The 24,295-nt window shown below is 44.5% G+C and overlaps 1 protein-coding gene across 1 annotated transcript in view; it reads right to left on the bottom strand.

Moving 5' to 3' along the window:
• The window catches only part of adcy2b (adenylate cyclase 2b (brain)), a 796,633-nt gene that overhangs the window by 474,351 nt on the left and 297,987 nt on the right, over positions 1–24,295 (bottom strand). The window contains exon 4 of the mRNA XM_070879907.1: positions 7,751–7,900. Within this exon, the coding sequence (XP_070736008.1) occupies positions 7,751–7,900 (150 nt within the window). The remainder of the gene's footprint in view (positions 1–7,750; positions 7,901–24,295) is intronic.

The raw sequence follows: 24,295 nt of genomic DNA, 5'->3' as shown, positions 1-24,295 counted from the left end.
CCTAGTGGCTGTAACATGGCCGGTAGAAGACTGCTGACTTTCCATGTGGGAGACTTCAGCTGGCCTTGCAGGAGAACCTCAAACAGCTCTGGGCCTAGAAAGCCTGGCTTATGGCCGCACCACCTCAGCATAGGCGGCAGCAGTTTGGGCTGGTTGGATGACATGCCTTTAACACTATTAACCATGAGGGGCTATGGAGCGTCCTCCTCTGTTTCAGCTGCCCCCAAAAGTTTGTCACCATCCTCCGCCTGCTCCACGACGACATGCAAGCCATGATCCTGACCAATCGATCCACCACAGACCCAATCCATGTCCAGACCAGGGTCCCCCATGAAGTCTCCCCCATGGAAAGTCAGCAGCAAGGACACTGGCGGTGTAGCAGTGGTGGGAGTGCAAATGCTGTCATCCTGAGATAGGACAGCAGGATCTAGCTCCACTAAGCCACTGCTGCTTGGCCGAGATGGCACTTCAGCTTGCCTAGTCATCAGTTAGGGGACAGATTGCTGGTCTTCTGCAAGACCCTTTCCATACTCGTAAACCCAGCCATGATGGCAGCAGTCTGAGCATCCACTGCAGCACTGAGACATTGGGTCACTTCCACCTGTGCTGCCATGGGAGATGCGACATTACCTATCACTCCCAGCATCATGGCTGGGTTCACAAGCTTTCTCATGGAGTTGCCCCTTATTTCCATCCTGGAATTATGGGCTCCGAGATCCGCACAAAGCCCCGTGTAATGTTGGAGCCGGACTCATCCATGCTCTTTGACACTGACAAGAGGCTATCTGGCAGGTTTGCCATTGCACCAAGCATTTCTGTATGCATGCCCATCACCCTTCTTCTGAACGCTGCCACATCGAGGTCATCATCTGAGTCCTGTGTAGCAGAACACTTGTGCGAACTTGTCCTCCGGGGAGCTGGCACCCGAGCTATCCTTTCTCCCTGGCCTTGCTGCAGCCCACTCGTGCCCGGTGACTCACCACCTGCAGACCTGACCACTATACTACCCTCTAAAGGTAGTATAACAGTGCCATTTTATGAGCTGGTGCCTGCGAGTGTCAGATTCAGTTATGGTGTGTCTTCTTCTCCTCCTTCAATGTCCTACTCCATCACTTCGGGGATTGAGTGGTCAGGTTGGAGATTTTGGGAACTGAAAGGAAAATGGCACAAGGGTCGGGTTGTGATAAGGGAAGGGGGAGAGCAAGATATCCATGCAGATGTCATCAGCAGCTTGTAAGTGAGAAGAGATTGCGGGATAAGGGGAAAGTGGGATGTGAGAAGAAGGATTAGGGATGAGCATACCATCATCGTCCCCAATGCTTACAACTTCTGTGGACTCTGTGACTGCCCCTCTAATGATGTCCGGCACTGTTCCTCCAGCTCCATCAGGTTCTGCAGATGGGCTTCCCCTCCACCCGTCTCCAGGCAGGTATGAGCAACTTTTCCCTGCAAGAGAGAGGAAAATGTGCCAGTGAGTGCAGTGCAATGTGTTTGGGTGATGTGGCTACCATGGTTGAACAGCTGGCAGTGTGTGCAGCATGTGAGATGTGGGTATGGTCTTGCAGCAGTGGTAACTGTGTGAGGGTGAACTGAAGCTATGATTGTGAGGTATGAGTGGTAATTGCTAGAAATTGTTGGTTGGTGTGTGATGGGGGTGTGGTGAATTGACCAGTGTACAAGGCTTGTGGTGCAGATGGTGGGATATGGCATTTGAAGATGCATTCACTCACCTTGACCACTTCTGTGAGGACATTACATTTTTTTCAGGACTGGATCCAGGTCCTGGGGACAACAGTCATCGTATTGACAGGTTCAGGGATCTCCTCCCACAGCCTCTGGTGTTGTGCCTTTTGCTCCCCTGTGGGTAGACCTGACGGCATCTTTATACCCCAAGGACCAAGGCCACAGTGCTGCATTTGAAAATCTCCTCATCCTTTCCCTGGCTGTTTTGGCCTGGCTCTCTCCACAATGACAATGAGGTGCTTTTGCAACAAAGCACCTCCCCTTTTAGTTGTGCAGAGAGCCTGGGCCAAACCTTATTGGCCGGTAAACTGCCCCCCTGACTGCCTTGTTTAGTGTGATGCAAATCAGCAACATGTTTAGCGCTGACATGAGCGCTGTAATCATTATAATGAGCAGGCAGACTGAATTTTGCATTTTTTGTGGCCTTTGCATCAGAAAAAAAGGGGAAAAAAACTTATTTTGTGGAGCGAATGGACATTTACATTCTTTTCAGCAAAGCCGAAAGATTACAAAACCTTCCTGCATTAAGATCTGCTTCTAATCAAGCAACAGGTACACTTTAAAAAAGTTGGAAACCGTGAACGCATTGGATAAGACTTTGCTGAAAAAAATAACAGCATCAAAACAACGCACACTGGTATTAATGTGAAATTAGCCAACAACTTGTAGTGAGCAAGAGCTAACCCCTGATTTGCGAATTGCCACAAGATGCCGTTAGCCTCATGAAAACGGCATCTCGCACTTAACCTCTTGAAGTTGCTGCATTTGCACATTGATTACTCATTAAACTCACCACAGAAAGTTAAATCTAGTAATTAATAGTATAAGTACACCTTTAACAATGTGATCATTGTTAATGACTGCCAATCAACTGCTCGGGCCTAGAAAATGAACAATTAAAAGTGTGGTGTCTTATTCCTTCAGGTTGTGTATTGTTTTAGCAGATTATTAAAAAGTCAAATTTTACATTTTGTTCTTACTTCTCCTTTCTGTCTCTTTTTTTCCTCTCTCTCTCTTAATCGAGTCTTTATTTTTCTCTCTTTATTCCCCTTTCTGTACCTGATTTGACATTGAATTCACCCACTCTCATTTGCTCTCCTCAGTTTTTCCCCTGTTTATTTCTCAATTCTTTAATCTCATTGGTTAACAAAATACAATATTTGTCCTGTTGTTCACCAAGGTCGCAGAATATCCTGTTGCCCTCACTGTGCACATCAGTCACATTTACAGCAACTTTGTGGGCAACATTTTTAAAATCCGAAATGTACAAAAACAAGTCTAACTAACAGAGCACACTGAGATGTCCTACTCCAGCAAAATCTGGCCACTTCATATGAATAAAGTAGTTAGTGTAGCAGTCCAGTGCTTCAGTATTTATCATCATTTACCTAATGCCAAGTCTTATTACTCAGACGCAATTAGAAAAATAGAATTTCTCTAACTGGATCATAAGAAATCAAGTACACTGATGAAAATGTTATACCACAAGATTGCTTCTGCCAAAAATTAACTGTTCTGTGGTCATACAATGTGTTGTGTGTAATTGAATAGAGGCTCTGTACATTTTCTAATCACCAATCTACACTTTTCTGTGCTTATACTTTAATTTGCTGAAGTCAAATTGGTCTTGGATTAATGCTGATGATTTCTTCAGCTGAATATGACATATTGTCTCATTAAAACTCAACACAAAAATAAATCAGAAAAAGAATGAACATATAGCTAAATTGTACTATTTAACAGCACAGTGGGTTACAGCACTTGTGTTACTGAACCTTTTTCTTAAAAAATATAGGGGTAGTAATTGCTTAAAGTGCAATTTCCTGCGCAGACATGGAGCTGCTCTCAGATCGCACATCCAATTACCTGGCCACAAAGAGAGCCCCAAGTTTGTGCCCCTCATGAATTAAAATAAAATAGGCAGCTCACGTTCTTCATTGGCAGTTCACCTAATCAGGGGCATCAATTTCACACATTGCTGATGACACATAAAGGCAGCCTGTACCTCTTAAAACTGAGCTGCATTTTGACTGCAGCAACTGTCACTAAAGACTCTGCACAATGGCAGGCACAGCAGATGCTGCAAGGGTCCCACTGGTTTCGGATGCTGTGTTGGAGGTTACAATGGAGGAAGTTGGGAGGAGGAGAGAGATGTTCTATCCGCCAGGCAGTAGGAAGATATCCAGATAAGTACAATGAGTGGGCAGATGTGGTTGAGTGCATGAGTGCCAGAAGCATCACCCCCCCCAGGACATAGAAACATAGAAACATAGAAAGTAGGTGCAGGAGTAGGCCATTCGGCCCTTCGAGCCTGCACCACCATTTAATAAGATCATGGCTGATCATTCAACTCAGTACCCCTTTCCTGCTTTCTCTTCATACCCGTTGATCCCTTTAGCCATAAGGGTCATATCTAACTCCCTCTTGAATATATCTAATGAACTGGCATCAACAACTCTCTGTGGTACACAATTCCACAGGTTAACAACTCTCTGACTGTGACCCCTGGTTCTGGACTCCCCCAACATTGGGAACATTCTTTCTGCATCTAACCTATCCAGTCCCGTCAGAATTTTATATGTTTCTATGAGATCCCCTCTCATTCTTCTAAACTCCAGTGAATACAGGCCCAGTCGATCCAGTCTCTCCTCATATGTCAGTGCTGCTATCCCAGGAATCAGTCTGGTGAACCTTCACTGCCCTCCCTCAATAGCAAGAACGTCCTTCCTCAGATTAGGAGACAAAAACTGAACACAATATTCCAGGTGAGGCCTCACCAAGGCCCTGTACAACTGCAGTAAGAGCTCCCTGATCCTATACTCAAATCCCCTAGCTATGAAGGCAAGCATGCCATTTGCCTTCTTCACTGCCTGCTGCACCTGCATGCCAACCTTCAATGACTGATGTACCATGACACCCAGGTCTCGTTGCATCTCTCCTTTTCCTAATCTACCGCCATTCAGATAATATTCTGCCTTCATGTTTTTGCCACCAATGTGGGTAACCTCACATTTATCCACATTGTACTGCATCTGCCATGCATTTGCCCACTCACCTAACCTGTCCAAGTCACCCTGCAGCCTCTTAGCATCCTCCTCACAGCTCAGACTGCCACCCAGCTTAGTGTCATCTGTAAACTTGGAGATATTACTCTCAATTCCTTCATCAAAACCACTGATGTATATTGTAAACAGCTAGAGTCCCAGCACTGAGCCCTGTGGCACCCCACTCGTTACTGCCTGCCATTCTGAAAAGAACCCGTTTATCCTGACGCTCTACTTCCTGTCTGCCAACCAGTTCTCTATCCACATCAATACATTACCCCCAATACCATGTGCTTTAATTTTTCACACCAATCTCTTGTGTGGGACCTTGTCAAATGCCTTTAGAAAGTCCAAATGCACCACATCCTCTGGTTCTCCCTTGTCCACTCTATTAGTTACATCCTCAAAAAATTCGAGAAGATTTGTCAAGCAATGTTTCCCTTTCATAAATCCATGCTGACTTGGACCGATCCCATCACTGCTTTCCAAATGCGCTGCTATTTCATCTTTAACAATTGATTCCAACATTTTCCCCACTACTGATGTCAGGCTAACCCAGTCTATAATTCCCCGTTTTCTCTCTCCCTCCTTTTTTAAAAAGTGGTATTGCATTAGCTACCCTCCAGTCCATAGGAACTGATCCAGAGTCGATAGACTGTTGGAAAATGATCACCAATGCATCCACTATTTCTAGGGCCACTTCCTTAAGTACTCTGGGATGCAGACTATCAGGCCCTGGGGATTTATCGGCCTTCAATCCCATCAATTTCCTTAACATAATTTCCTGACTAATAAGGATTTCCTTCAGTACCTCCTTCTCACTAGACCATCGGTCCCCTTGTATTTCCGGAAGGTTATTTGTGTCTTCCTTCGTGAATATAGAACCAAAGTATTTGTGCAATTGGTCTGCCATTTCTTTGTTTCCCATTATAAATTCACCTGATTCTGACTGCAAGGGACCTACGTTTGTCTTCACACATAATCTTTTTCTCTTCACATATCTATAGATGCTTTTGCAGTCAGTTTTTATGTTCCCAGCAAGCTTCCTCTCATACTCTATTTCCCCCCTCCTAATTAAACCCTTTGTCCTCCTCTGCTGAATTCTAAATTTCTCCCAGTCCTCAGCTTTGCTGCTTTTTCTGGCCAATTTATATGCCTCTTGGATTTAACACTATCCCTAATTTCCCTTGTTAGCCACGGTTGAGCCACCTTCCCCGTTTTATTTTTACTCCAGAGAGGGATGTACAATTGTTGAAGTTCATCTGTATGATCTTTAAATGTTTGCCATTGCCTATCCACCGTCAACCCTTTAAGTATAATTCGCCAGTCTATTCCAGCAAGTTCACGTCTCATACCATCGATGTTACCTTTGCTTAAGTTCAGGACCCTAGTCTCTGAATTAACTATGTCACTCTCCATCTTAATAAAGAATTCTACCATATTATGGTCACTCTTTCCCAAGGGGCCTCGCACAATAAGATTGCTAATTACTCCTTTCTCGTTACACATCATCAGTCTAGAATGGCCAGCCCTCTCGTTGGTTCCTTGACATATTGGTCTGGAAAACCATCCCTAATACACTCCAGGAAATTGTCCTCCACCGTACTGCTACCAATTTGGTTTGCCCAAACTATATGTAGATTAAAGTCGCCCATGATAACTGCTGTACCTTTATTGCACGCATCCCTAATTTCTTGTTTGATGCTGTCCCCAACCTCATTACTACTGTTTGGTGATCTGCACACAACTCCCACTAGTGTTTTTTGCCCTTTGGTATTCCACAGCTCTACCCATACAGGACAAGGCCTGCAATTTCGAAAACGGTTTGAAGACCTCACTAGGTTAAGTAAGGTAGGCTTGCTAACTGATACCTCTCATTACTTGTTGCGTAGCCCAGCACTATCTCTTGCCCAAGCACTCAACACCCTTCTCCCCTCAATTACCAGCACTCTCCTACAAACACTACAGGCCTCATCACTCCATTGGCTTCCATTCCTATTGCAGCTACTCTCCTCACTAATACTTCCTCACACCTCTGCCATCTTTCACACACCAGCAACATTATTCTACCCTGGCATACACATCCTCAAAATTTCTCGCTACTCTAACACTGACATTTCCTTCTTTCTTTCAGCACAAGCTCACACACAATAACAGGGAGCAGGTGGCCACAGGAGGAGGACCACGATTCATCCATATGCTGTCCCCACTTGAAGAACGGGTGATGGACATCGTGGGCAGGGGGCACATCAGGAGAGTTGTGTGTGGCAAGGCTGGAGAAATCCTGCAGGGTTATAAAACATCTTTTTCTTCTCACTTCAATGTCATCCTTTCACATGATGCATGACACTGTTCACATAACAATGGCAAAGCAGAACTTCATAGCATTCTCCTTACTACTGCATGTAGGATAAATAAGGATCATGGTTATAGGAACAAATCTCTGCATGTAATATTGAGGTGCAGCTCTTTAGTGAACATCTCTTCAGAATGTGGCTTTTAATTGCAAAGGCTAGGAAATATTTAAAACATCAGTTTTTTTTCTTTTTTGCATCTTTCCTTCTTTACCAAATATCTCTGCAACAAAGATCAAATTTTAAAACTACGTACTTCCAGAAAGAAACTTTGCCTGCAATGCATATTGAGAAATTGTGGGCAGGGCCTTAGTTAGTGTATCATCCAAGAAACAAGATCTCTAACAATCCAACAATTCCTCAGTCCTGCAATGAATATCAACCGAGGTATTATGCTCATGTCTCTAGTAGGCTTGAGCACGCAACCTTCCAACTCAGAGTCAAAACTATCAAACGAGCTAGGCTGACACAACGGGCTTTAGTGCTACAATAAACTAATCAGAATCAGTTTGAGTAGATTGTATATGTTATCGCCAAACCAACGTCAAATTTCTAGATATAAAAATGGTATTATGGTGCAAAATGCATACATGGAATATAAATATTTACCTGTTGTCGCTTTTCAAATTCTAGCTTGATACGTGACTTAATGCAGTTGCATGTGTCTTGATATGTCTGCTGCAGAGCCAGTTCCATCAGATGCTTGTGATAGGCTCCTGCCAGATTTCCACAGATAAAAATGATGACATTGGCCAATATCTGGAAAAAAATAATTCAAATCAGTAAAATTTACTTTCTGCAATGTCCATGACTTTTAGGGGGCGAAATTGCCCTGTGCCCCTTTTGGGGCGCACAATTTGAATTAAATGAAAATTTAGCGCATGATGAGTGGGGAAGCTAGATGTCCCGGAATTGGGGTCTTTGAATCAAAAAAATCTGCATGGCGGTACCGGAGGGGTAATTCACCTCTGCAGGGCAACAACAGGGTGAGGAGCGGAGGCACGGCACTGCTGACGTGTCACAACGTCCCTCCCCATCTTTTAAAGGGGAGGATCGCTGTGAACTTTGAAGCTGCTTTCCTGGCACCTACTGGGCCACCAGGGAGGTTTGGCCAGGCTTTATGTTGGCGGCCCGGCCAAACCAGCGGCCGTCATTGTCGGGCCGACTGCAAAGTCGGGCGACAAAAAAAAAGATGGCGGCCGTGGAGCAAGGCCCTCCTGCTTAAGGGCAGGCAGGGCGCTCCAGCCATAAGAGCTTTGCAAACCGCAAAGCTGTCAGTGACATTGCGTCACGCCAACCCTGCGGGGCACAAAGGGGTCGGAGCGGGGCGATAAGTGGTCAGCGCGCACGCCAATGATGTTATCGCCGTGTGCACCACCACCCAGGGCGAAAACTACAGGTTGCGGCACAAAGCCGTTTTCACTGCAGCCATCCTGGGGGTAATTCCTGGCAGGTCATTTCCGCCGCCTGCCCCCGGGCGAAAAGTCCTTATTACCCCGTTAGCACCTCTCGGAGGCACTAATAGGCCTTTCGGAAAGGGGCAATTCCGGCCCCTTAATATCTAAAGAGTATATTTTTAGAGATTTGGCACCCAGTGCTGTCTTGCTCAACAGGAGTGCAGATTTGGAAAATTGAATACATAAGAACATAAGGTGATTCGGCTCTTCGAGCCTACTCCGCCATTTAGTAAGATCATGGCTGATCTTCGACCTCAACTCCACCTTCCCGCACTAATCGCTTGATACCACTACTATCCAAAAATCTATCGATCTCTGTCTTGAATATACTCAATTACTGAACAGTTGCTGCACCATGTCAAGCCCTTTAAGAATTTCATGTGTTTCAATCAGATCACCTCTCATTCTTCTAAACTCTATGAAATATGAGCCTAGTGTACACAATCGCTCCTCACAGGACTATCCCTTCATCACAGGAATGAGTCTAGTGAACAATTGTTGCACTCCTTCGAAGGCAAGTATATCCTTCCTTAGGTAAGGAGACCAAAACTATACACAATACTCCAGGTGTGGTCTCTTCAAGGCCCAATATAATGGTACTAAGACTTCTTCCCAGAGTACTTAAGGAAGTGGCCCTAGAAATAGTGGATACATTGATGGTCATTTTCCAACATTCCATGGACTCTGGTTCAGTTCCTATGGATTGGAGGATAGCTAACATAAACCCACTTTTTAAAAAAGGAACGAGAGAGAAAACAGGGAATTATAGATCAGTTAGCCTGACATCGGTAGTGGGGAAAATGCTGGAATCAATTTTTAAAGATGTAATAGCAGCGCATTTGGAATGCAGTGACAGGATCGGTCCAAGTATGCATAGATCTATGAAAGTGAAATCATGCTTGACAAACCTTCTTGAGTTTTTTGAGGATGTAACTAGTAGAGTGGATAAGAGAGAACCAGTAGATGTGGTGTATTTGGACTTTCAAAAGGCTTTTGACAAGGTCCCACACAAGAGATTAGTGTGCAAAATTCAAGCACATGGGATTGGGGATAATGTATTGACGTGGATAGATAACTGGTTGGCAGACAAGAAGCAAAGAGCGGGAATAAACGGGTCCTTTTCAGAATGGCAGGCACTGACTAGTGAGGTGCCGCAGGGCTCAGTGCTGGGACCTCAGCTATTTACAATATACATTGATGATTTAGACAAAGGAATTGAATGTAATATCTTCAAGTTTGCAGATGACACTAAGCTGGGTGGCATTGCGAGCTATGAGGAGGATGCTAAGAGGCTGCAGGGGGACTTGGACAGGTTAGGTGAATGGGCAAATGCATGGCAGATGCAGTATAATGTGGATAAATATGAGGTTATCTACTTTGATGGCAAAGACAGGAAGGCAGATTATTATCTGAATGGTGACAGATTAGGAAAAGGAGAAGTGCAATGAGACCTGGGTGTCATGGTACATCAGTCATTGAAGGTAGGCATACAAGTACAGCAGGCAGTAAAGAAAGCAAATGGCATGCTGGCCTTCATAGCTAGGGGATTTGAATATAGGAGCAGGGAGGTGTTGCTGCAGTTGTACAGGGCCTTGTTGAGACCACACCTTGAGTATTGTGTAACGTTTTGGTCTCCTAATCTGAGGAAGGACGTGCTTGCTATTGAGGGAGTGCAGCGAAGGTTCACCAGACTTATTCTTGGGATGGCACCACTGACATATGAGGAAAGACTGGATCGGCTAGGCTTATACTCACTGGAATTTAGAAGAATGAGAGGGGATCTCATAGAATTTTATAAAATTCTGATGGGACTGGACAGGTTAGATGCAGGAAGAATGTTCCCGATGTTGGGAACGTCCAGAATTGGGGGTCACAGTCTAAAGATAAGGGGTAAGCCATAAAGGACCGAGATGAGAAGAAACTTTTTCACCCAGAGAGTGGTGAACCTGTGGAATTCTCTGCCACAGAAAGTTGTTGAGTCCAGTTCGTTGGATATATTCAAAAGGGAGTTAGATGTGGCCCTTACGGCTAAAGGGATCAGGGGATATGGAGAGAAGGCAGAGGTGGGGTACTGAGGTTGCATGATCAGCCATGATCATATTGAATGGCGGTGCAGGCTCGAAGGGCCGAATGGCCTGCTCCTGCACCTATTTTCTATGTTTCTATGTTTCTTTGCTCTTTTACTCCAATCTCTACATAATAAACATACCACTACTCTCCTAATTGCTTGCTGTACCTGCATGTTAGCGTTCTGTGATTTGTGTACAAGGAACCCAGGTCCCTCTGAATACCAACATTTCCCAGTCTTTTCCCACTAAAAAAATATTCTGCTTTTCTATTTTTCTGACCAATATGGAAAACTTCACACTTCTCCACATTATGGGTCCAAAGTTCCCCATGAGTTGCACCGTTTTTTTTGGTGTAACTTAATTTTTCTGGTGTATCTTTTTAGTTGCAAATATGGCCATTTAATTTACGCCAGTGTAAGTGTGTTAGTGAGATTTTTTGTTCGGTCATTTTTTTTTTCAAAAGGGGGCGTTCCCAGCCACTTACACCATTTATGCCAATTTGGCCAGAAAAAAGTTGTACGAAACTAACTTCGGGTAGCATATATGTTCACTTTTGTCCGCACAGAATAATCTTACTTACAGTTAAGGAATTGGTGCAAGTAACTACATTTAAAGCACCACCAAGCACCAAACAAAACACAAGCAGTAATAACAATTCAATAAAAAATAAAAAAGTGAAGTAAATAATTAAAGTAACAAATAAAAGTACTGCGTCAAATCCGACCTTAAACTGAATGGGCAATTAAGAAATCGGCGCAGGTAAGTAAGAACCTGCATCCAAGCACCAAACATTGCAAATAAATACGCATGTGCGACGCTGCCAGCACTGATTTCGGCGCAGGGCTGTAGCTCCGCCCCCCCATTGTTTAATCTGCACCACACCAGGGCACACCAGACTCTTCAGAACAGCCAAGATGGGGCCATTTTTTTACGGTGCCATTTCCAGTGCACAAAAACAGCACATAAAGGGTAAGTACGCCAAAAAAATGGGTTGTCCAAAATTGGGCCCTATATTCCATCTGCCATGTTCTTGCCCACTCACTTAGCCTGTCTACATACCTTTGTAGCCTCTTTGCATCCTCTTCACAGCTCAATTTGCAACCTAACCCTCAGCAGCAAACTTGTATATATTACACTCGACTCCCTCATCTAAGTCATTGATATAGATTGTAAATAGCTGAGGCCCAAGCATTGATCCTTGTGATACCAACTAGTTATAGCCTGCCAACCGGAAAATGATTCATTAACTGTTTTCTTTCTGTTAACCAATCCTCAATCCATGCTAATATATTGCCCCCAATCCCATGAGACTGAATTTTGTGTAATAACCTCGTATGGTACTTTATTGAATGCTTTTTGAAAATCCAAATGCATTACATCCACTGGTTCCCCTTTATCTATCCTGCTAGATATAACCTCAAAAAACTCTAACAGATTTGTCAATCACAATTTCCCTTTCATAAATCCATGTTAACTCTCCAATCATATTATGATTTTCTAAGTGCCCTGTTACCACGCCCTTAATAATAGAGTCTAGCATTTTACTTACTATTAATGTCAGACCTATAATGGCCTATAGTTCCTTGTTTTCTCTCTCTTTTCTTTCTTGAATAGCAGGGTTATGTTTTCTACCTTCCAAACCAATCCAGAGTTCAATAGATCCGATTTGCAGCATTTCTGACTTTCCAGTCATTGGTGGAAATTTTGAAGCCTCTTGCCTGATGAAAACACAGTGGTAGCACACCAAAAATGACAAGGTATGACTTAAAACTCCATTCCCACCAGCAGTTTTGCTGACGCTACCTTCTGATGGGGTTAACTACTACTAGGCAGCTGGAGTGCCTGTCTGAGTCAGGTGCTAGACCCTTTTAATATGCAAATTAGGGCCATATGATGCACATAACGAAAATTGCAATTTTAGGACTCAATTGGGAGGGGCGTTCATCATGCACAATCCGCATGGTATCACTTAGAATCATAGAAGTTTATGGCACAGAAGGAGACCATCTGGCCCATCAAGCCAGCCAAAAAAGAACAATCCATCCTTGTTATATATGTGGACTTGTATTTACTCTGTACAGCCGCCAGAGGGCTCTTCTCCTGGAGTCCCAAGAGATCCCATAATCCCTTGGGAGCACAGGTATTTAAGGAGGCTTCACAAGTTGGAGAGGCACCCTGGAGACCTGCAATAAAAGACGAAGGTCACACTTTACTTTGAGCTCACAGTGTTCAGTCTGACTCTTTCTCCAAACACAACAACTGTCAATGAGATACAGATAGCGAACCCAAAGATGCAGAGAACAGTGGGCATCCTGGAGAAATTTTCGGAGGGAGATGATTTGTGGAGCAACTCGACCAATACTTCGTGGCCAATGAGTTAGATGGGGAAGAGAGCGCTGCCAAACGAAGGGCGATCCTCTTCACCGTCTGTGGGGCACCAACGTATGGCCTCATGAAGAATCTGCTCACACCAGCGAAATCCATGGAGAAATCGTACGACAACATGTGCACACTGGTCCGAGAGCATTTGACCCTGAAGGAAAGTGTTCTGATGGTGAGGTACCGGTTCTACACCTACAAAAGGTCTGAAGGCCAGGAAGTGGCGAGTTATGTCGCCAAGCTAAGACGCCTTGCAGGACATTGCGAATTTGAAGGATATTTGGAGCACATGCTCAGAGATGTTTTCGTACTTGGCATTGGCCACGAAACCATACTTCGCAAACTTTTGACTGTATGGCCCCAACCTTGAGTAAGGCCATAGCAATAGCCCAGGCGTTCATTGCCACCAGTGACAATACGAAGCAAATCTCTCAGCACACAAGTGCTGCTACAAGTACTGTGAACAAAGCGATGTTGTTTTCGAATCATAACGTACAGGGCAGGTCACACATACCTGCAACTGCACACCCGCAGATGACTCAGAGTCCACCATCAAGGGTAATGAATGCAAGGTCATTAACACCTTGTTGGCGCTGCGGGGGTGATCATCATTTCCATTCATGCCGATTCAAAAAGTATGTTTGCAAGGGCTGTGGAACAATGGGACACTTGCAACGAATGTGCAGGCGAGCTGCAAAGCCTGTTAAACCTGCAAACCACCATGTTGCAGAGGAGGACAGATCCACGGAGGATCACGATGAACCAGAGCATCGGATCGAGGAGGCAGAGGTACATGGGGTGCACACATTCAACACGAATTGTCTCCAGATAATGCTGAATGTTGAACTAAATGGACTCCCAGTGTTAATGGAGCTGAACACCAGTGCAAGCCAGTCAATCGTGGGCAAAAAGACTTTCGAAAGGTTGTGGTGCAACAAGGCCTTAACTCCAGTTCGCATGAAACTAAGAACTTACACAAAAGAACTGATTCCTGTAATTGGCCGTGCTACCATAAAGGTCTCCTACGATGGAGGTGGTGCACAAGCTACCTCTCTGGGTGGTACTGGGCGATGGTCCCACACTGCTCGGCAGGAGCTGGCTGGGAAAGATACGCTGGAACTGGGATGATGTCCGAGTGCTATCGTCCGCTGACGACACTTCGTGTGCCCAAGTCTTAAACAAATTTCCTTTGCTGTTCAAACCAGGTATCGGGAAATTCCGAGGAGCAAAAGTGCAGATCCACCTAATTCCGGGGGCGCGACCCATCCATCACAAGGCAAGAGCAGTACCATACATGATGAGAGAAAGGGTAGAGAACGAGCTAGACCGGCTGCAAAGAGAGGGCATCATTTCACCGATCAAGTTCAGCGAGTGGGCCAGTCCTATTGTCCCAGTCCTCAAGCGAGACGGCACCATCAGAATCTGTGGCGTTTACAAAGTAATTATCAATAATTTCTCCCTGCAGGACCAATACCCACTACTAAAGGCCGACGACCTCTTTGCAATGCTGGCGGGAGGAAAGACATCAAGAAACTGGATCTGACTTCAGCCTACATGACGCAGGAACTGGAGGAATCATCGAAGGCCCTCACCTGCATCAATACGCACAAAGGTCTTTTTGTTTATAACAGATGCTTGTTTGGAATCTGATCAGCGGCGGTAATATTCCAGAGAAACATGGAAAGTTCACTGAAGTCGGTCCCACACACCGTGGTCTTTCAGGACGACATCTTGGTCACAGGTCGGAACACAGTCGAGCACCTGCAGAACCTGGAGGAGGTTCTTAGTCGACTCAACCGCGTGGGGTTCAGGTTAAAATGGTCGAAGTGCATTTTCCTGGTGCCTGAAGTGGAGTTCTTGGGAAGGAGGATTGCGGCGGACAGCATCAGGCCCACCAACACGAAGACGGAGGCAATCGAGAATGCACCGACGCCAAAGAACGTGACGGAGCTGCGGTAGTTTCTGGGACTCTTGAACTACTTTGGTAACTTCTTACCGGGTCTCAGCACACTGCTAGAACCATTGCATGTCTTACTACGAAAGGGAGGCGAATGGGTTTGGGGCAAAAGCCAAGAAAATGCCTTTGTAAAAGCGAGAAAATTGTTATGCTCAAATAAATTGCTTGTGTTGTATGATCCATGTAAGCGCTTGGTACTAGCATGTGATGCGTCGTCATATGGCATCGGGTGTGTATTGCAACAAGCTAATGATTTTGGGAAACTGCAACCGGTTGCTTATGCATCCAGGAGTCTGTCTAAGGCTGAGAGAGCCTACAGCATGATTGAAAAAGAAGAGTTAGCGTGTGACTATGGGGTAAAGAAAATGCATCAATACCTGTTTGGGCTAAAATTCGAATTGGAAACTGACCATAAGCCACTTATAGCCCTACTTTCCGAGAGTAAAGGGATAAATCGGGCCACATTCAGAGATGGGCGCTCACGTTGTCCGCATACAACTACACCATCCGCCACAGGCCAGGCACAGAAAACTGCGCCGATCCTCTCAGTAGGCTGCCATTGCCCACCACGGGGGTGAAAATGGCGCAGCCCGCAGATCTAGCCATGGTTATGGAAGCATTTGAGAGTGAGCAATTATCCGTCACTGCCCGGCAGATCAAAACCTGGACAAGCCAGGACACTTAAAGAACCATCTTCCTTTGTGCTAGGTATGACTCCAGCGTCTAAGGTGGTAGTTTGGGTGCCAATCAAGCCGACTGCTTTGTCTGGATGGTGTTGAGCTTCTTGAGTGTTGTTAGAGCTGCACTCATCCAGGCAAGTGGAGGGCATTCCATCACACTCCTGACTTGTGCCTTGTAGATGGTGGAAAAGCTTTGAGGAGTCAGGAGATGAGTCACTCGCCACAGAATACCCAGCCTCTGAACTTCTCTTGTAGCACACAATATTTATGTGGCTCGTCCAGTTAACTTTATGATTAATGATGAGCCCAGGATGTTGATGGTGGGGGATCTGATGATGGTAATGCTGTTGAATGTTAAGGGGAGGTGGTTACACTCGCTCTTGTTGGAGATGGTCATTGCCTGGCACTTGTGTGGTGGTGAATTTTACCTGCCACTTATCAGCCCAAGCCTGAATGTCGTCCAGGTCTTGGTGTATGGTGGCACAGACTGCTTCAATATCTGAGGAGTTGTGGATGGAACTGAACACTGTGCAATCATCAGCGAATGTCCCTACTTCTGACCTTATAATTGAGGGAGGGTCACTGATGAAGCAACTGAAGGTGCTTGGGCCTAGGATATTTTCCTGAGGAACTCCTGCAGCGATGTTCTGGGGCTGAGATGATTGGCCTCCAACAACCACAACCATCTTCCTTTGTGCTAGGTATGACTCCAGACAGTGAAAAGTTTTCCCCCAATTCCCATTGACGGACACGGTGTGCATTGCTGTCACAAACAGTTTAATTCATTTTAAAGAGCAGTTCCTCTTACTTTATTTTTAACCATCTTTTTACACTCCTGTTCTCCTGTGGATAATCTACTCTATTAATGGTAATTAATTAGGAGGTTCAGAAATTCCAAACTGTACTTCTACAAATGAATCCTAACTGTGTCTTGACTAAAGAATTATGCATAGTCGCACAGATCAAAGACAGGACAAAATAACTTACAAATTCTCTCCAAAAATATGACGTAATTCTGAAAATATCATTGCCAGCATTAAGTGTTGGTCATTCTGTATGAAATAAGAGAGATCTGAAAAAACTCAGCTCAAAAATGACAGTTTTTTTTAATGCTTATCATGTAGGTAAAAATCTTCATTGTTATTGGCACCCATAAAACCTCTGTACTGGGAGCTGAGTCTCTAATAATATACTTCTAGGTAACCTAATCTTCTTCTTCTAAGTCTCAAATTACTTAGGTGATAATCTTCTGAGCTCACACCACCAATGGCAGACCTCACCTGCTGACTATGCATATCATAAAATCGTGTGTGTGCTGCTGACAATTTTCTACTTGTTAAAAATAAATAACTTATTTTAAAACTTCAATTTTCTTGGATTACTCAAAAAATTAAGCAAGTATTTCAAAAATTAATAACTAGATGTCTTAATTTTACAGTTAGGTTTTATCCATTGAGTTTAGTTCCTTACAGTCTTCGTCTTTGATGAGCTTTACAAAACTGACACCAACCTCCACTACCATTTCTTTAAGCTCGCGTTTATTTCCAACACCAGATTTCTGATTAATTACCTTGGAGGACAAGACTTGATTTCTGATTGGTCCCTTCGGAGGACAGGACACACCCAGCAGTTTCTTTGGAATGTGTAATTAGATACTGCCTGCCTAAGTAATCAATTAGTTTGCAAAATGTAATTCGAGCCAATCTGACTGTCAGGCTCAGACAGAATAGAGCTCACACAGTACAGGTGGGGCTCACCCTTTCAGGTGAAGACCTTCTCCCATCCCCCAAATAAGTTCTTGCCAACCCCCTAACAAGTTAATAACCTTCCTCTCACCCCCAGAGTTTCTGACCTTTTCCATCGCCAAGAATTTTCTAACCTTCTCCCCCTGCCCAAGTTTCTGACCTCTCTTACTCTCCCCCTCTGATTCCCTCTCTCTCTCCCCCCCCCATTGATTCACTCTCCCTCCCCTCCGATCTCCTCCCTATGATTCCTTCTCTCTCTACTCTGATCTCCTCCCTCTCCCTCTCTGAATCCCTCTCTCTTCCCCTCCAATCCCCCCTCTCTCCCTCCTCTGATTCCCTCTCTCTCCCCTCCGCTCTCCTCCCTCTGATTCCCTCTCTCCCTCCTCTGATTTCCTCCCTCTCCCCCCTCTGATTCCCTATCCCTTCCCCTCCAACCCCCCCACCCCCATCCCGCTCCATCCTCTGACTCCGTCTCTCTCCATCTCCGATTGCTTCTCTCTCCCCCTCCGATTCCCTCTCTGTCTTTGCTCTGATTCCCTCTCTCTCCCCCAAGTTGGTTACTGGTCCTTCACTAGTATTTTTGTTGTTACTTTTGATTCATTCACATTTAGTGAATTGGATATTTGATTGTTAAGTGTTTAGTTGAGCCACTTCTGAGCCTATCATTTTTATATATTTCCTTGGAAATTTGCAACGTAATAGATGTGTACTTAGATGCAAGACTTAATAGATGCACAAAATGCTTGAAAATGTCTCAGACATAGTAAACCAGGGAAAGATAAAGAAATTAATAGAAACAATATTACAATGGTTGTAATAGAGTCAGGCAGTGGGCCAACCACTTGTATGTTTTATTGAAGAGTGCAACAGTTTGCATTTGTGTGGGGGGAAAGGGTTTGAATTGTCAACTTTGATGAAGTATTTGTGGCAGCCCAAGATTCCTGCAGCTAGAATCATAGAATTGTACAGAACAGTAGGAGGTCATTAGGCCCATCAAACTTGTGCTGGCTCTTTGAAAGGGCAGTGAAATTTAGTCCTACACCCCAGCTTTTCCCCATAACCCTGCAAAGTAGTCTTCTTCAAGTGCATATCCAATTGCCTTTTAAAAACTCCTATGGATTCTGATTCTACCACCTTTTCAGGTAGTGCATTCCAGATCTTAACAACCATCTGTGTGAAGACATTTCTCTTCATTTGCCCTCTAGTTCTTTTTTCAATTATTTTAAATCTATGACCTCTGGTTACTGACCCATTTGCCAGAGAAAATAGTTTTTCCCTACTTGCTCTGTCAAAACCCTTCATAATTTTGAATACCTCTATTAGTTCTCCACTTAACCTTCTTTGATCTAAGGAAAACAATGTCAGCTTCTCCAATCTTGATACAAAGCTGAAGTCCATCATCCCTGGTATCATCCAGGTAAACCTTCAGGCAAACCCTTTCCAGAGTCGTGACATCCTTCCTAAAGTGTGGTGCCCAGCAGCTGAGACCTAATCAGAGTTGTTGAAAGGTTTAGATTACTTTCTTGTCTTTGTATTTAATGCCTCTATTTACAAAGCCGAGTATCCCATTCACTTTCTTAACCACCTTATCAACTTGTCCTGCCATCTTCAAAGATTTGTGAATATGTAACCCCAGGTCCCTCTTACACCCACCTCAAAATAGTACCATTTAGATTGTACTACCTCTCCATGTTGTTTCTTCTAAACTGCATCACTTCACACTTAACTGCATTAAATTGCATCTGACATATGTTTGCCCATTTCACCAATCTGTACATGTCCTCCATAAATCTGCTACAATCATGCTCACTATTTATTATGTTGTCAAGTTTTGTATTGTTTGTAAACTTCAAAATTGTAATACATATCCCTGGGAGACACCTCTGCATATTTCTCTCCAGTCAAAAATATATCCGTTCACCATTACTTTCTGCCTCCTAACCAACCAATTACGGACCCAAGTTACCACTGTCTCATTAATACCATGAGCTTCTATTTTCTGAATAAGTCTGTTATGAGATACTTTATCAAATGCCTATTGATAGCCCATATATACAACCTCTACTTCACTACCTTCATAAATCCTCTCTGTTACTTCATCAAAGAAGTAGCTTTACTCAATGATGCAATAAAACAACTACTGGATATGTGGCCTCATAAAAAAAACTTTGAGAAGTAAAATTTTTATTTGTTTGCTAGTTTTCTTGAAGTGACTCCCTGATAAGGTACATCCCAAGGTGCTGATAGGTCTCCTCGGGAACTTCCTGATCTACACACCTCAGCTACTCGCTATATAAAATCACTGGGGGCTAAATTTTCTAAGACCTGAAAACAGGCGCGGAGATAGAGATGCGCGAGCTGCATGTTCCCATTGAAAGTAATGCAGGCAGAATGCCAGATCTGTGCTGCCTGCTAACTAACATGATTGAAGCGCTGAGCCCATTGCTGAATACACTACTGGTTGGCTTAGCGCTCAGCAGGAGGCCCGATTTCGTGCAAAATGCGATCTCTATTTAATGGTAGCCTGCACTTCTTAAAGGGAAGGTGCTTTCTGAAAGAAGCAACTCATTTTTAGTGTGGCAAAGGAAAGGGGAAGGTACCTATGGCTCAACAGGTCAGAGTAAGGGAAAACAGTTCTCCGATGTAGCACTGGAGGCTGCAGCCCCAGGAAGTGGCAATAACTGGGGAGGATACAAAAAAATCCCATCATATCCTCATTTGAGACATGCACAGACTCACTTTCAACAGGAGTCACTTGACAATGGTCAGGACAGAAACTGACTGATTTATTTCCCTCCCTTTCCCAAGCTTGCTGAGGCCAATTGTGACTCACTAACTAGCTGAGTTCAAACTAACTCAGCACTGACAATTGAACCAGGAGTCTTCTGGTCTGTATGATTTCATCCTGTATTTACCGACTTTGTCATCAGGAAGTTTATTATCCCATTTTTTTTAAACTCTAACATTTTATATTCTTTAGAGTCCAGGTGGCTTTTCTTGGGCCAGCCCCACATATATATGATCAGAATATTCAGTAGTGATAATAAAGATAATCACTGACTCTTGAGTCTGCAGGGCATTGAAAGGAGGAGTCAGGTCCTTTACCTGCAGACTGACTGTAAGAAGGCAGTGGGAGCAGATTGCTGAAATGGTCAGTGCCATCAGTCTTTCCCCCAGGACCTGGATCCAATGCCGAAAGAAGTGTAATGACGTCACACGATGGTCAAGGTTAGTGAATGCATCTTCTAATGCCATACTCCACCAACTGCACCACTAGCCTCACATACTGTTCAATGCACCTCATTCCCATCATTCACCTACCAACAACCTCAATCAATCACGACTCATACCTCACAATCATAGCTTCACCTCACCTTCACACACTTACCACTGTTGCAAGCCTCACGTAATGCCAGCTATTCAACCATGACAGGCATATCACCCAAACCTGCAGCTAACAGTCAGGGGGCAGGCACTGCTGAAGAGCATTACCCAGATGGAGGAGACAGTGCTGGATATCATAGAAGGGGCTGTCAATGAGGCCGTGGCAATCAATGAGGCTGAAAGCATTGATGATGACAGTATGCTCATACGTAATCCTCCTTCTCACATCCCACTTCTCTCTCATCCCACAATCTCTTTTCACTTACAAACTACTGATGGTGTAACCATGCACATCTTGCTTTCCACTCCTCCCCTATCCACAAACCTACCCTTGTGCCTTTCTTCTTTCAGATACCCATGAACTTCAACTAGCCCAGCCTATGCAAGAAGAATAAGAGGAGGAGAATGATAGAGAAGAACAGACACTATCACTCACAAGCACAATCTCAGAAAATGGCATTGCATGTAATTTAGAGGGTAGATTAGAGGTGGGATCTGCAGGTGATGAGTCATCGGGCATGAGTGGCTGTAGCCAGGCCAGGGGGCAAGGATTGAGCAGGTGCCAGCTCCCCCATGGGTGAGGTCGCATATGCGTTCTGCTGCAGAGGACTCAGATAGGGACTTCGATGGGGTGGCCCACAAAAGAGAGGTCATGGGAATACACACAGAAATGCTTGGTGCATTGGCAGGCCTGCCAGAGAGGTTGTTGTCACTGTCAAACATAGAACATAGAAATAGAAATATAGAAATCTATAGTGCAGAAGGAGGCCATTTCAGCCCATCGTGTCAACGCCGGTCGACAAAGAGCCACAAAGCCCTCGGTCAGCAGCCCTGAAAGTTACATATAAACCTATGAACAGTGAACAAAGGTGGAAAGGTAAAGAGCATCTGGCCCAACCAGTCCGCCGCACACAACTATGACACCCCATACATCGCAACATTTTACACTCTACCCCAACTGGAGCCATGCGATCTCCTGGGAGAGGCAAAAAAAAAAACAGATAAAAACACAGGCCAATTGGGGGAAAAAATCTGGGAAATTCTGCTCCGACCCATCCAGGTGATCGAAACTAGTCCAGGAGATCACTCTGGCAGTATTCGATTCCCTGTAGTACTTACCATCTTATCTGTGCCAGCCAACAAGAGGTTATCCAATCGAATCCCACTTGCCAGCTCTCAGTTCGTAACACTTCAAATGCCCATCCAAGCACCTTTTAAATGTGGTGAGGGTTTCTGCCTATACTGGATATATTCAAGAGGGAGTTAGATATGGCTCTTACAGTTAAGGAGATCAAGGGGTATGGAGAGAAAGCAGGAAAGGGGTACTGAAGGAATGATCAGCCATGATCTTATCGAATGGCGGTGCAGGCTCGAAGGGCCAAATGACCTACTCCTGCACCTATTTTCTATGTTTCTATGTTTCTATGTTTCTATGTTTGCTAAAGTCCATATACACTACATCATATGCACTACCCTCATCGACCCTCCTGGTTACCTCCTCGAAAAATTCAATCACGTCAGTCAAACACAATCTTCTCTTAACAAATCCATGCTGACTGTCCCTAATTAATCCTTGCCTTTCTAAACGTAGGTTTATTCTGTCCTTCAGGATTTTTTCTAATAATTTTCCCACACTGAGGTTAGGCTGACAGGCCTGTAATTATTTGACCTATCCCTTTCTCCCTTCTTAAACAAGGGTACCACATTAGCAGTCCTCCAGTCCTCCAGCACCACGCCTGAATTCAAAGAGGACTGGAAAATGATGCTCAAGGCCTCTTTTCTCTTTTACTTCGCTCAACAGCCTGGGATGCATTTCATCCGGGCCTGGGGACTACCCACTTTCAAAGCCCCTTTAATACCTCTTCTCTCACTATGTTTATTTCATCCAGAATTTCACGCTCTTCCTCGATAGCAGTATCTGCATTGCCCCTTTCCTTTGTGAAAACAGGCACAAAATATTCATTAAGAAGCATACCCACATCTTCTGCATCTACACAGAGATTACCCTCATGGTCTCTATTAGGCCCTACCCTTTCTTTAGTTATCCTCTTGCTCTTAATATATTTATAGAACATTTTTGGGTTTTCTTTGATTTTACTTGCCAAGAATTTTTCATGCTCTCAGCATTCCTAATATCCTTTTTAATTTTACCCCTAAACTTTCTATATTCCTCCAGGGATTATACAGTATTATACAGAGATTATACAGGTACAGCAGGAGCGGCGAGGTCGGGGCAAAGGAGCAGCGAGAGATTATAAAGGGACATGATCGGGGCCCAGGAGTGGTGCGAGTTCGGGGCCCAGGAAAGGCGAGGACCCAGGGGCAGCACGGGCCGGCCCACACTGTGATATGTGTGCGCACTAGGTCCATGCAGCAGAGCTGGTCTCCTGTCATCTTGGTTAATCCTTGCTACTGGATGAAGACCTAACTCTGTCAAGCCTGTGTGGCGGCTAGTGTGCAACGGCCACCACACGTTAAAAGAAAATCCATGTACAGGCATCTTCTACCCTTCAAGATTTAGTTCGGGACCTGGAATTTTAGGTCCTCCATTGAAACGCCTATGAACGTCTTGACGTGGAAGCAAGTCATCCTCGATTCGAGGGACTGCCTATGATGATGATACAGTATTTAGCTGTCGGTATTTGACATAAGCTTCCCTTTTTTTCTTTATCCTCCCCTGTAAATCCCTAGACTTCCAGGGGGCTCTAGAATTGTTATTCCCACCCTTTTTCTTTTAGGGCACATCTTTGGCCTGAGCGTTCCAGATCTCCTCCTTGAATGCCTCCCACTGTTCCGACACTGATTTACCTACAAGTAACTGTTTCCAGTCCACTGTGGCCAAATCACTTCTCAACTTAGCAAAGTTAGCTTTTCCCCAATTTAGGATTTTTATTCCTGGTCTATCCTTGTCCTTGCCATAACTGCCTTGAATCTGCTTGAATTATGGTCACTGGTACCCAAGTACTCTCCCAGTGATACCCCTTCCACCTGCCCAGCTTCATTCCTCAAAACCGCCCCCTCTCGTGTTGGGCTTCTTACATACTGACTAAAAAAGTTCTCTTGACTGCATTTTAAGAATTCCGCACCCTCTATACCTTTCACACTATATTTATCAAAATAAATATTAGGATAGTTGAAATCCCCTACTATTACAGTCCTATGGTTTTTGGACTCACAGAAATTTGCCTGTATTTTTGCTCTTCTATCACCCTCCCACTGTTTGGGGGTCTATAATACATGCCCAACAGTGTGATCGCTCCTTTTTTATTTTTCAGTTCGACCCATATGACCTCATTGGATGATCCCTCTAACATATCATCCCTCCTCACAGCTGTAATAGTTTCTTTAATCAATACTGCGACGGCCCCCCTTTTTTTTATCCCCATCCCTGTCTTGTCTAAAAATCCTGTAACCAGAATATTGATCTGCCAAACCTGCCCCTCTTTCAGCCATGTCTCTGCAATGGCTATAATGTCATACTCC

The sequence above is a fragment of the Pristiophorus japonicus genome, chromosome 5 (genome assembly GCF_044704955.1).
Source record: "Pristiophorus japonicus isolate sPriJap1 chromosome 5, sPriJap1.hap1, whole genome shotgun sequence".
In the NCBI taxonomy this organism is placed as follows: domain Eukaryota; kingdom Metazoa; phylum Chordata; class Chondrichthyes; family Pristiophoridae; genus Pristiophorus; species Pristiophorus japonicus.
The sequence above is the reverse complement of the archived record's forward strand: the minus strand, read 5'-3'. Positions and strand labels throughout refer to the sequence as shown.